The following is a 13,440-nucleotide window of genomic DNA, read 5'->3' on the forward strand; positions in this document are numbered from 1 at the left end:
CAAGGTTCATTAATTTATTTAACACATTCTCAATTTACACTTTATACACATTTAAAGAAAGTAAAATGCTTCTTGAAAACACTGAAGGCTAAGATACAGGCAAAAGTGAACTTAAGACATGATGTATATCTATTTATAAATACATGAAAGTATTGCAAGACTTATCAATTCCATTTAAAACTGCAGAATTAGATTCACATATTAGGCATACCGTAGATACATGCAGTCAGTGAACTCGTCAATGAAACACAGTTACAGTCTCAGAAAAATTTGCACAAATTAAAATATCCTATGTAAACATATCGTATACAGATGCTTTAGGGGCTTATATCTTGAGGTTAACAGTTAATGATAAAACATCGTTAAGCACAACACGTAAACATTTGAAGATCTGCTGTCATGTTGTTATCCTGCAGCGCTAAACCCTTTAATTTAACACTCTGGATGCTAACATCTGTTAAAATATATATCAATCAATCTGTATCAATACTGTGCCAAACAACAGCTTGAGAACTTTTTAGACAGAAGCTGTCTATAGCATACACATATATATATGCTCACATATATGCTAACATACACAACAGTTCCTGTCAACAGCAATCAAGCTATAGCTACTAGTGCAAGATTAGCACATGTTTAAACATGCCGGAACGATGTCCGACATACAGCAGAAGTTGTGCTGATTCAGAATGAAGAAGTTGCCTTAAACTCTAAAAAAAAATCTACTTTTACTGCTGTCATGTCAAAATATATTGTAACTATGCTTAGTGGCGTATAACAGTTGCAGAGCATGCCCTAAATAAAGGTGCAAAGTCACTGTTCTGCATGTCTGACGGACACTCTGAGGGTTGCTCTCAGGAAGTGCTGCTTCTCTTTCTGGTCCTTGGTCTCCTCTTCATAGTTTCTTCTTCTTGGTCGCTTTCACAATTCCTCTGACAAGACCAACACATCCCAGTTAGGAAACAGTTGTAACATAGTTACTGTTTGTGGTGATTGTGACAATTGTGAGTCTCCACAACTGGAGACAGCTCAAAGACTCTAAGCATTCTTTTACATATCTCTCTCTATTTTTTTTTTATTTTATTTTTTTTTTAGCTCCAGCAGCATATAGCAGGATAAAACTGTGCTTGCTACACTGCAACACTGTGGAACACAATGTCTGTTGTAAAGATACTCCCAGAGAAATAGTTAGACATCTACATCTGTAAATGCTGTGGAAATAGTGTACAATAAAAGAAACTCATCACCACATTAGTAAGTGCACCTGCTTATTAAGTAAATATCTAATCAGCCAGCCACATGGCAGTATGGTGCAATGCATTTTGGCATGTAGACATGCTCAAGACGACCTGCTGAAGTTCAACAGGAGCATCAGAATGGGGAAGAAAGGTCATTTAAGTGATGTTGAATGTAGTATGATTGTTGTTACCAGAGAACTAGTCTGAGTATTTCAGAAACTGCTGAGATTCTTCCTGCACAACCATCTCTAGGAATTACAGAGAATGGCCAGAAAAAAATGTTTCCTATTGACCAGGAAACATAGACTCGCCAAAATTGTACAACAGAAGATTGAAATATCATTGCCCATTGTTAAGTCCAGATTTCTGCTGCGACATTCAGATAGTAGAATCAGAATTTAGAGTAAAGAACATGAAAGCACAGATCCATGCATGCACGGATTTATCAGTTTAGGCTGGTAGTTTAATGATGTAGGGATAACTTTTTTGCACAATTTAGTTTCAAATGTGCATCGTTTAAAAAAAAAAAAAAAAACCCACAGCCCGCTTTATTATTGTTGCTGATCATGTCCATCTCCACAGAGTACCCATCTCCTCATGGTTGCCATGTCACAAAGGTCAAATCATCCTAAACTACCTTTATGAACTTAATGACTTCATTGTACTCAAATGCCCTCCACAATCACCAGATCTCAGTCCAATAGAGCACCTTTGGAATGTAGTGGAACGGGAGATTCACATCATGGATCTGCAGCCAATAAATCTGCAGCAAGTGTGTGATGCAATCACGTCGACATGGACCAAAACCTTTCTGAATCTCTGCCATCAAGAATTAAGGCAGTCCAGAAGTCAAAAGGGTTTAATCTGGCACTAACAAGATGTACCCAATAAAGTATCTGGGGAATGTATTTGCAAAGTTAAACTAACCAGCTGTTGGTTGAAGCAATATAAATGAGAGCAGCTCAATGTGTGTCAGTTTAATGTAAACCATTGCACGGCAACCTACCCCGTCCTCCTCAGGCAGCTTCTCATTCTTATGGTTCTTCATGATTCGTGTTAGGTGGTTGCACAGAGCCACAATTCTGAATGACAGCTATTGAAACCGACAAAAGTAAAAAGAAATGGGTTACAAAGCAAGACATGTGCAATTTTTTTTAATGCAATCTTCCTTTAAGTAATAGTCCAAGTTGGTACCAAGGCTGCATTTTACCTTCCACCTGCGTCGAGCATACTGTCTCTTGAAGTTCTCCAAGTTGACCACTGATAGTCTCTTCACCAAGGCCTGTCTGGGGTTCAGAGGCTGCAGAAACACAGTGAGATGTCAGAAAGCAGAACTGTCCCTCACGTCAGCTGTGCGCATGTGCTTGTCTAATATAATCAGCTATACCATGAAGACATTTCAGATCATGAATGACAGAAATTTAAAAAAAAAAAGAAAAAAAAAAAAGAGTCATAATTTCTAATTAAGATTTATTTCATGGTTGACAAAAGTGTAAAATGTCAGCGCACAAAGACAAAAGAGTGCTGAGTGTTCAGACGCTAATACTGGCAAAGGAAGTGAGAAATTTTTAGATAGATAAGATCTTATCATAGATGTTGTTTTTATGGTTAGCGCAAAAACATCTCAAAGAAAGAAATAGAAAATACTTTTGAAATAAATAACTCAACCTTCAGCAATAGAGCACATTAAAATCCATAAAAAAGATCCTTTCTTTTAAAACACTATCATTTACAAATGGAGTATTAAATAGGATTAATTATTATTTCAATAAAAAAGAAAATTGCAATTAAAAAAAACTTAGATCAGTCAATAAAAAAACATTTGAACTTATCGTTCACTCCACTGAGAGAACCATTGCACAGTACATTTGTTTCATTTAGTTTTACTAAATCAGCTAAAATAATCTGCTAAATGCTCAGGCAGAAAACACCAAATTAATAAATAAACGTAGTTTAATAAATCCATGTGTCACAAAAATAAATAAATAAAATAAAATATTGTGCCACTTATCCCAGTTAAAGGACTAATCATGTTTGCTGCTGTACCTGCTGTTAAGATCAATACTTGTCTGTCATTTAAAAAGCATTCCAGAGCCAGTAAGAAATTAAAGCTCAGCTTATCTTTGGCCTACTAAAGAAAAAAGGCAGGCCGACTCTGTCAAAAGTCAACAAAAGAGATGTCAACGCTCGGGGCAGCAGTCCATGAGCAGAGGCAAAACCCCCTCTCTCTAGTCACCTGGGGGTTAGGGTTCAATGGGGGTTTCTGTAGGAACCTGAGGCATTCCAAAATACCTAAGAGATATAATCTCTCCGGAATGATTTAGGTCTGCCTTACGGTCTCCTCCCAGAATGTAGATATTTGTTTAAAATAATGGCAAAACCTAATGCACTAAGATTTCTATAATTGATAATGTCCATCCATTTTCTTCATTCAGTTCAGGGGACTGGAATCTATCCCAGCAGAAGCGGGGTATACTCTGGACAGGTCATCAGCCTGTTGCAAGGCTAACACTGAGAGAGAGACAACTATTAACGCTCACAGTGGCACCTTCAGCCAGTTTAGAATTACATGTACATGTGCATGTATTTGGACTGTGGGACGAACCTGGAGGGTACTCACGGAGGGAGAGGGAGAACATGCAGAAAATAGTGTTTATAATGTGTGTTTATGTTTGTTTAACCTTCGGACAAAGCCAGGCTAGCTTTATTAACTGATATAACCATCTTCTCCTTTAACTCTTTATCTTTTTTGTTTAAACAATAAAGAAAATCTATAAATAAATAAAATTTAAAGAGTGCAATTTTTTAAAAAAAAAAGAAAGAAAGAAAGAAAAATTGTTGACTCTTAGAAGATTTTTCAATGGTTTATGTCAGCCAGACTCAGTGAGGGGCTGTTCAGCCTCAGAGCAGACTTCTCCTTCACAAGTCAGATGCAGCAGGTCCTCCAGTGCTTTCTTTACATGTGTGCTCAGACTTCTGTTATGGATGCTACCACTGGTTCCCTCAGGATGCAAAGAGCCCATCAGATCCTGGAGCCACTGGAGCTCAGAGTTCAGCTCCTGCCTCAGAGCATCCAGTTGGCCCTGCCTGTGGTTGTACCTCTTGCTGATACTCTCCAGACAAACATCTACTGCCTTCATGTCTTCTTGCACCAGCTTCCTGGTGGCCTCCACTTTGCGAAACTCGTGGCAGGCTTGCGAGAGCTGTTTCTTTGCGGTGTCCCGCTCCTCCTTGTACCAAGCTTCCTTGTCATTGTGAATGGAGAGCAGTGCTTCTATGTCACCCTGCAGGGTGCGGTAAGCTTCCGCCACCTCGGACAATCCCGTCTCCATTAATCCGATGTCTTCCAATACATGGGCAAAACGCTCAAAGTTGGCATATGTGTTGTTTTGGGACATGCTGGAGTGCGACTGGATAGTGTACTCTTTAAGTAGTTTTGTCTTCAACTGCTTTGCTTTCTTCTCAGAGGCAGCGCTGTCCTCCTCCATGTGGCCGCAGGACTTCAGACAGAAGGGTAGGGGTGGGGGAGGGAGACTGAGTGAGAGGATGTCTTATTGTTGCATCTCGAAAACACGTATAGCAGTGAAAAATCCCAGCAGACGTGGCACTGGAGGATTAGTGTGTGACCCCAGAGCGAAAGCCACGGCTGATAAGGGGTGCCAAAAAACAGCAAACATTCCTGGTGAGCGTGTAAGGTTTCCCGGATCCATGCTTGCATCAAAACAGGATGAGGACTTCACAGCAAAACACCACTCACATGCATTTCATCAGCCTGAGTGGGAGGTAGACGGCTTCACCACAGCACAATGTTAAGTTTCTATTCCATTAAAATACAATTAGCGAGATATTGCAAGAGTCAGACCACTGACTTTGTAGACAAAAGGAATATTGCAGATGGCGTGAAGATGGATGAGATGAGTGTGAGATGTGAAGGGAAAAACAAAAATTCCCAAACAGGAACAATATACATACTTTAACTGTGGGACAGTATGGAAACATCTATCCAGGACAAGTACACAGTTAGTGGGAGTGAACACTGGAGAAAAAAAAAAGATCCTGCTACCCCGTATGTTACCTTTGACATTAGCTGCAATAGATTTTACTCCTCGTAGAAGGGGGGGCAGGGGGGAATGAAGTGCTGACAACAGTCACAGATTATACAAACCATGCAACACTACTGCATAAATCATGTCCATACCTTAATCCAAGGATGATTCAGTGCATCTTCTATTGTCATCCGTTTTCTAAAAGAGAAAATGCAGCTGTGTAAATATGCCAGAACAACTCCATCAGACAGGGCACGTAGGTCAGTCGTGCAGCAGACGGTGACTCTAAGGATTACAGCGAGACCAAACTTCCACAGAAATATTCAGTTTCCCGAAGGTGCACGTAAACGCTTAAATGGAAACACATGTCAGAAAGTAAGAAGAGGATCACATTTTACAAAGAAAGTGTTTTTGCAACATTTTGTAATAGTTTTCTTTTCTGGTTTTATATATCACACCGTGCAGCAGAAATATATCCTTACTGGCTGGCTGGCTGTTTATTCTCATGTGGGTCAGGAGTGCACTTCATTAGGATTTTATAAAGCATAGCCCCGCCTGGTACTGGGCTTTGTAATGAAATTTCAAACCTGACCTTTGGCCTTGACCTATTTGTTAGTAACCTAATTTCTTTCTTCTTCTTTTTTCCTCTTTTACCTCGTTTCCTTTTCCAGGAGCCCTCTGATAAAGTTCTTGGCCAGCTCACTGGTACTGCTGAAGAACTCTTCATCAAATTCGTAGTTCACCGCTGAGATGTTTGCTAACGTTTCCTGCTTTGTGTCACCGAGGAAAGGTGACGCGCCGCTCAAACTGAAACAACAGCACAAACGTTTGCATGCGTGACTCAGTCGATAATCGTAGATACATTAAAATTCCCGGACGTTGTGAATCTCAACTTACAGTATATATGTGATGACGCCGATGCTCCTGCAAAAAAGATTAATCCAAAGTTATGCACTGCAACCTGTTGTGCAGATGTCAGCAGAGTCAGAGGTAATTAAAAGCTCTTACCACATGTCTGCTTCCAAGCCCAGTTGCTCATAGTTGACTATCTCTGGAGCTGAAAATAGACAACACACACTCAACATCACAAACAGCGTCTGGCCAAACATCAAGCATCTCATTAAAATCGTCAAGCTCAATAAAAAAGAAAAAAGAAAAGAAAGAAAAACTTACCAACAAATTCAGGGGTGCCAAAAATGTTTTTGAAATCCGTCCCATCTTGTATTTTGTGTGCTAGTCCAAAGTCTATTATTTTGATGCGGGGTAAGGTGGCATCCCTGTCCAGCAGCATTATGTTTTCAGGCTGCACCAATGCAAATAAAGAAACAAAGCATGTATGTCAGCACATTTCCACTAATAGCAAGGCTCAGTAATACAGACAAAAGCAACAAGTTACCTGGAGAAATCCTCCTTTTGTGGAAGCATTAGAGAAAAACAATTAATCACGCTAATTAGTGTAAAGGTGTGTCAGTGTGAACTGAAAATCAAGGCTTCAGGCATGAATGACTCAAACACCTAGTGCGTTGTTATTTTGCGTACCTAATCCACCTTCAGTTATCAACACAAAAGCATCATCAGTGAAGAGGACTCACAATGAGCCATTCTTACATTTCTACTGTTATATGCTCACCAGATTCATATGGGGCATAAAGGGAACAACAACAAAAAAGGAACACTATCACCCAGTTCTGCATTCAATTAGTAAGATATGGCCTCTTGTGGAAACTTGTCAAAGGGGCTCCCTGTTTCCCAGCGCTGCCCTTTGGCTCTGTGCAATATAATAGGCCTGCAAATCAAGAACCATTCACATTGACTTTGAAGGGTTATGGTGCTGGGGTTGGCTTGTGTTTATTTAGCTGTTCTGAAGCTTTATTTTAATCAAAAAGGGGGATAAGAATTTCTCAAGTAAAATTCCAAGTCAAAATGGGGTTAAACAGGAGGGTTAATGGGTGTTATAGCTGACTGATCTGATGAAAATAGACCTTGGGAACGTAGATGCACAGCTAGAAAAAAAATCAGACAGGATAGCGACTTTCAGATAGAAACGTGGGCGATACAGCTCTGAAACTAAAGAGATAACTTTGAAGTGTCGGTATCTGAGAGTTTGGATGGTGGCCACAAACAACAGGAAGGATGTGTGAATCAGAATAGCAGAACCGTGCAGTACGTACATTAAACACCTGCTATAGATAGATAGATACATATACATAAGGTCTTTATGGCATTGCTTGTGCGTAGTAATACAGTTGCTATGGAGGTAAAGAGTTTAACTGTTTCACAGAAAACAAATGCAGTTTAAGATGCGCAGCACAGGAGAAGCACGTTTACCTTTAGATCAAAATGTGCAATCTTCTTGGAGTGGAGGTACTGCACTCCATGTAGGACCTGCTTGATAAACTGAGTGGCCTCCTCCTCACTGAGGCTCTCCTTTTGAGCTAAGAAGTCAAACAGCTCTCCTCCAGAGACCCTGCAATACGCACAAACACACACAAACTGACACTCGGTGACTGTGGGCTCAGACAATCTGGAGCAAGCCCTTGCTAGCATTTTTATCTAAAGTGTGTTCTCAGGAAATTTGATGCACAAGCCCTGGATGCCTGAGATATGTTTGTCTGTGGTGCCAACTTGCTTCTGTTTTTAGTCCATTTGCCCTACTTATGGGCCAATGTATTTTTCCATAAACATAACTGAAAAAATGGTATGAAACCTTGGCCCATAAGCACAATGTTCTCTACCATTCATACAGAGAAAATGAGAATGAAGGACAGTGCGTTATTCTGCAGCCATTAGTCATATTTTTTGTTTGAGTTTTTCAATTAGTCCTAATCAGGCCTGCCATGTTTCTCGGCACTCAGCGACCCCAGACGGGGGCCCTTTTTGGCCTCTTTTCAGCACAAGCATTATTGACTTTGCAAGAGACATTTGGTTCTTTCTGGCAGACATGATCAGGGGCAAATGGTTTTCAGCAAACACAGCTTCAACAAACAGAAATAAACTCACAGATGAGTGGACTTTTGCAGTTTTACAGTATTCCTGCCAAACATTCAAAAGACTGCACTGACATAACTTTTCAATCCCAATAAAACACATTTTATGTTATGCAGGCTCTTATCTATTGTACATAGATGTTTGGAGTTTTCAAGAAGTAAAGCATGATAAAACTTTATTGTTGTGACTGTGTGGATATTGCAATGCATTGCAGAATCTTGTGGTGACTCACAGTTCGAGGATAAGCACAACATCTGTCCGGTTCTCGTAAACATCGTGGAGCGCTACAATGTTGGGATGCTGGAGCTGCTGCAGGATGTCCACTTCCCTCGCAATCTCCTCTCTTTTCACACCCCGTCTGCTGGCCCCGCTCAGGCGCTTCTTGATGAACTTGGCCGCGTACTTATTGCCTGTGCTCTTCTCTATGCATCGCTTGACAATCGCAAACTGCCCACTGCAGACAAAAGAGAAGCAATCACCACAAAAAGTGCCAAGAGAGCATACAGAGCACGGGAAAAGCAGTAACATCCTGCATCTTGGTGGAGGATGTGATCTCTGAACACTCTTCTTGTTACACCCATTATCATTCAACGTGACAACTGATTTACGTGTATCAGGATTTGTAGTATCTACCATCTTTTTTTTTTTTTTTTTTTTTTAAAGGAATAGAACTAATAACATTCTTTGCATTTAGCCACAGGATATTGGTGAGGAAGCTCTGGTACACAGATGACTGAAAAATTGCGGTATGGTCCATCACTTCCTGTTTCCTGGCGAGACAATGAGACAATCTGGTGGTGCTGAGAGAGCCTCTGTCCTCCTACTCCTTTTAACTCCCTGTCAAGTTTAGTGGAGCAAGCTCAAGTGTTTACTCCACTGAAAGAAAAGCAAATCACAACAGAGGTGTGTCTTTGACAATATTGTTCAGTGAATCATTGCGTTCTTGTTTTGAATGTTAGTTAGAAGTGATAGTCAGACATGAGCTTACGACATCTTTAATGGCATCTTATTATTAATGAGCTTCAGTACTGACTCCAGTTGGTGGAATATATTCCTTTGATTTCACTCATCCCTAACATAAATCATAACACTCATAACTTGCCTACTGACAGATTGAACAAGAAATATGAGACCATTTTCCATATGAGGGGAATTTCTGTGGCTTTAATATCAGACCAGCACTTGAGTAAGCTTGCTGTCATACTACTGCTGCTTTGTTGTTTCCTGTTGCTGGGGGATGACCTGCCCACCCTATTGTGAACACAAGCTTCTCATCCTTCTGCGTGATGCCACAACGACATACAAGGGCTTATGTGGTGACAGAACTGGCAAGAGTTTTACTGAATAGGAGGGAATGGTTGGGTAAAACACATTAAAGCTTGAGGACTGAAGAATTTTCATGTTTGAAGCACAGACACATTGTGACAATGTGGAGGGAAAAATTCCCAAAGAGGGGGAAAGACAATAATTGGCAGGCATTTCATGAATTTTGGACATAACTGTCCACACAGAAATTCCAGAGTGGCTGTGAGAGGCTGTCCAATCTGTGTCTAGAGGGCTAAGAATAGCCAGACTGAAACAGAGTCTTGCTTTACCTGCCACATTTCTTCTGCTGTTGGTGAGTGAGAGCCCCCGCTTGAACTGCAGGAGTGGAAAAGAAAGAAGGGCAGAAAGGAGGTGTGCAAGGAAGATCTGTACACCCACAACACACTACAGTTCACACTTGTATTTTCAGGGTGTTTACAATGTGCACCCAGAAACAAATTAAGGGATTAAATCCTATCTTTGTGGTTTTAAACCAGCTACTGACTCTGTAACCCTACATCGGTGCGAGATGGTTGAGCCAGTTTTCATGTTTTTGTGGCACGCCCTGTCCGGTGCTCTGTGATCACACCTGCTGTTACATTGACTATGCTAAGCCTCTTATGAAACATGCTCAAAAATAACAATGTAAAATTATGTAAATGCGGGACCACATAAACCCAGACTTTCAATTACAACCTCAATGAAGAGATTAAGTCTAAAACCTTTAAACAAATATGATGCAGTCTGATACAGCAGCACTTCAACAAAAAAACTGAACATCTCTGATACACAAGGGGAAAAAAAACAAGCGTATGAGTTTCTTTAAAGTGCTGCAGTGCTTGATGCAAGGGGATTTGCACTGAACTACATGTGGTTGTTTCACCTGTGCGTCTAATAAGACAAGGGAATCTTTAACTTTAGATTGATTTGATGCATTTCCTATAGCTTTCAGGTTCTGGAAACACATTAAAAGCCTAAAGTCCTTGAAGTTATTATTGAGATCATTTAATTCATGTGTGAACATGTCCCAGCAGAGACTGCAGGGGGGAAAAAGAGAGAGTGGGGAAACATACGTTAAGGCAATAATCCACAAAGAATCCCACGCACATTCCTTAAAAGGAAAATAAAAAGAGAGCGGGTGGAGTGATAAAGCACAGCTTCATGGAATCTCAAATCCTCCCTCTGCCTGATCTATTCACAGGACGTCTCCACCCTCGAGTCCTCCCTGTTAGAGATGATAATGTGTTAACTGAAGAGGTGGGGAAGTCAGTCAGTGAATTCCACTTGCAAAAACATCCATCAATTACCCCAAGGGGAGGAACTGATCCATCACTGGGGCATGAGCAGTCCCCTTGATTTGCCTGATAACTAATGGCAAATAGAAAAAGCCCTTGAGATGATAGTTGTAGTTCATGTGTGAAAAAGCACCCAACACAAATGTCAGCAGAGGGGCTTTACTCCAGCATTGCTACGAAGTGCAGAGTAACAGCGGAAAGAGATGCTGGGGGAGGTGGTATTCCACAAAAGGCCAGGCGTGCCGTCTGTCTTAGCCCTAAGCCGGCCAGCGGGGCTGAAAGTGCCATCTCTCCGCAGAATTTCCACTTCCAACAGCTGAAGGTCATTAGCCACAGCCAAGGTTGAAGGAATGCTCCGACAAGTGGCGCCAACCCAATATTTAAACATGTTTCTCAACTGAGCAACCACCAGGATGACGAAGAGCGCCAGATTCGCTGTTGACCCAGAAAGCTGTTCCTAACCAGGCAACTAATCAAATGCCATTGAGGGCTGCCGGGACGCAGCTCCAACTTTTAAAATTCTACCGGTGCTTGAAAACCCAATTTGTCTCCCACATTTTCTGCTTTTTACGCTGTAAGTGAAATCTTTCCGCATTTAAGCCCTAAAGTAATCTCTAGATTCCCACTGGTATTTAAGTCCAGCCACACACGCACACACCAGCATCTGTGAGGCATTAGTGTTGTTTGTAATGGGACAATTTCTGTCAGTATTGGAACTCTGGGGGATGTCCAAAAGGTCAACATGGAGGTCCTTCAGTTAGGCTGCAGCAAATAAACTCCCTTCTCTCTTTATTTCCCCAACTTACACAACAGCAGGAATGTTTCGAAGCTATAGAGACAGAGAAATTCTAGTACTTTTTGGTAATCTGAAACAGCTGTGTGCCTGCCCTGTGGGCTCTTTTCACTTCAACGCATTTATTGTTCGAGCACCGCAACCTAAAATTTGCATCACTGCCCTCTGGATATTCCATAAAGAAAACTTGTAAAATGGTTAGTCCGAATCATTTTCTCCTAAATGAACCCACATAGATACTGGAAAAATATTTTGCATATCAGGAAGATGCTCCTGCAGTGTTTACAGATTGGAGAGCAAAAACTCTGTGAACCTGTGTTAATGGACAGATGAGTTTTCACCTCAATGTCAACTTAAGCAGTGACAAACATGCTGCTGTTCCTGTCAGTATAACTAATGTTTAAATATCCATCTCACCGTCAAGACAGAGTATAGGTGTCTTGTGAGTTTCTGCAGGTATTTTGTAAGAAGCCACACATTAACAAACTGACCAGATTCAATTTAAGGCATCGTTAGAGTCATACAGTTCACCCTGGGATCACGTCACTCGCTGTACCTTTCATACATAGCAATAAAGACACGGTGGTGCTAGACGAAAAGTCAAGGGATTACCATTAGAAGTCAACATGAAAGCATTCAGGAAGTCAGAGTGAAACCATGGTGTAAAGTAAATTCAGCATTCAAATTTTGGGGAAAGTCTGCATGTTTTTTTTTTTTGGGGGGGGGGGGGGGGGGGTTAACAGATGGTAGTTTCTTGACACTGACTCACTACGCACTACTTATCTACTAAAAGCTATCAGTTGTTATGAGCCAACAAGGACACAAGCTCACTTGTAAACAGGGTCCAGCATCTCAGATGAAGACCTTTTTCTCAGCCTTACCTTGATGCTCAGTTACAGCTCACCGCTTCCTGTTAAAGGCATCTTTTGGTTCGGACTTTAACACTTTGTACTGTATGATGTCATAAGTGTCATCAGTCGAATGGAAAGAAAGGTACACTTGTCACAGCATGCCCCGCATGTCAAAGGGCTGACAGGTTTACCCAAAACTCTGTGTCATTAGTGGAAACAGTCACTCAGTACTGCTTTTCGGGGCTGTGAGACATTGAAACCTGTCAACATGATTAATTCAATTTCCAGAAATGGTGCAACAGTACCACAGCACAGGACATCTCAAATACGTCACACAGTTTTTGCCTCCCTCCGCCAAATTTCCCCACACTCTTAAAGGACAATTGAGTAACAGTTCCACTGAGGTATGTGAGTGGAGGGCTCTGAACCCGTGAGGCTGTCAAAACTGTGAGTGGGCTAAAACACGTCCCCCGAGGCTCACCAGAAAACTGTGAGTGTGAGTGAAAAGTCTTTTGCAGAAAGATAAAATGTAACAGGTTTGGTTACTCAGAAAGCTAACCAGGGCTTTTAACCACAGTAGCTTAAAGGGTCACATATTTTCAACATGCTGATGTTAAACATGCACTCAGCCCACAGCAGAGTCCCCTTTGCTTTTCAGGCAAAGGTTTTCTCATGAAAACCAGCTCAGCTTTGAGCAACACATTCCCATGTCTGCCATGTCTTGCAGGGGTTTAAAGGGTATTTCAGCTTTTTTTTTTTTATATAAGTTTTTAAAAGTCTTTTAAAGGAATTTCTTAGGTTTATTTATTAGGTTACTTGATGTAACCTAATAAATCATCTACTAGTCTGTGGTGATATGAGCAGCTTTTGAGTTGCCTCTGTGCAAACAGCCGTGTTTGTTTTGCCTTCTTGCTCTTTGCATGT

At 41.1% G+C, this 13,440-nt stretch overlaps 2 protein-coding genes across 2 annotated transcripts in view; both read right to left on the reverse strand.

Annotated features, from left to right (window-relative positions):
- The window catches only part of dapk2b (death-associated protein kinase 2b), a 17,455-nt gene continuing 4,015 nt past the window's right edge, over positions 1–13,440 (reverse strand). Inside the window, exons 3-12 of the mRNA XM_026175874.2 lie at positions 8,505–8,726; positions 7,613–7,751; positions 6,458–6,587; positions 6,293–6,341; positions 6,182–6,208; positions 5,939–6,091; positions 5,437–5,482; positions 2,449–2,538; positions 2,245–2,331; positions 1–932 (exon numbers count right to left, since the gene is read on the reverse strand). Of these exons, the coding sequence (XP_026031659.1) occupies positions 855–932; positions 2,245–2,331; positions 2,449–2,538; positions 5,437–5,482; positions 5,939–6,091; positions 6,182–6,208; positions 6,293–6,341; positions 6,458–6,587; positions 7,613–7,751; positions 8,505–8,726 (1,021 nt within the window). The 3' untranslated portion in view covers positions 1–854. The remainder of the gene's footprint in view (positions 933–2,244; positions 2,332–2,448; positions 2,539–5,436; positions 5,483–5,938; positions 6,092–6,181; positions 6,209–6,292; positions 6,342–6,457; positions 6,588–7,612; positions 7,752–8,504; positions 8,727–13,440) is intronic.
- LOC145429815 (death-associated protein kinase 3-like) lies at positions 2,665–5,429 on the reverse strand. Its single transcript, XM_080303926.1, has one exon. It carries the CDS (start codon positions 4,724–4,726, stop codon positions 4,109–4,111), a length of 618 nt encoding a protein of 205 aa, XP_080160052.1. The 5' UTR covers positions 4,727–5,429; the 3' UTR covers positions 2,665–4,108.

Source organism: Astatotilapia calliptera, chromosome 7 (genome assembly GCF_964374335.1).
Source record: "Astatotilapia calliptera chromosome 7, fAstCal68.1, whole genome shotgun sequence".
Taxonomy (NCBI): Eukaryota; Metazoa; Chordata; class Actinopteri; order Cichliformes; family Cichlidae; genus Astatotilapia; species Astatotilapia calliptera.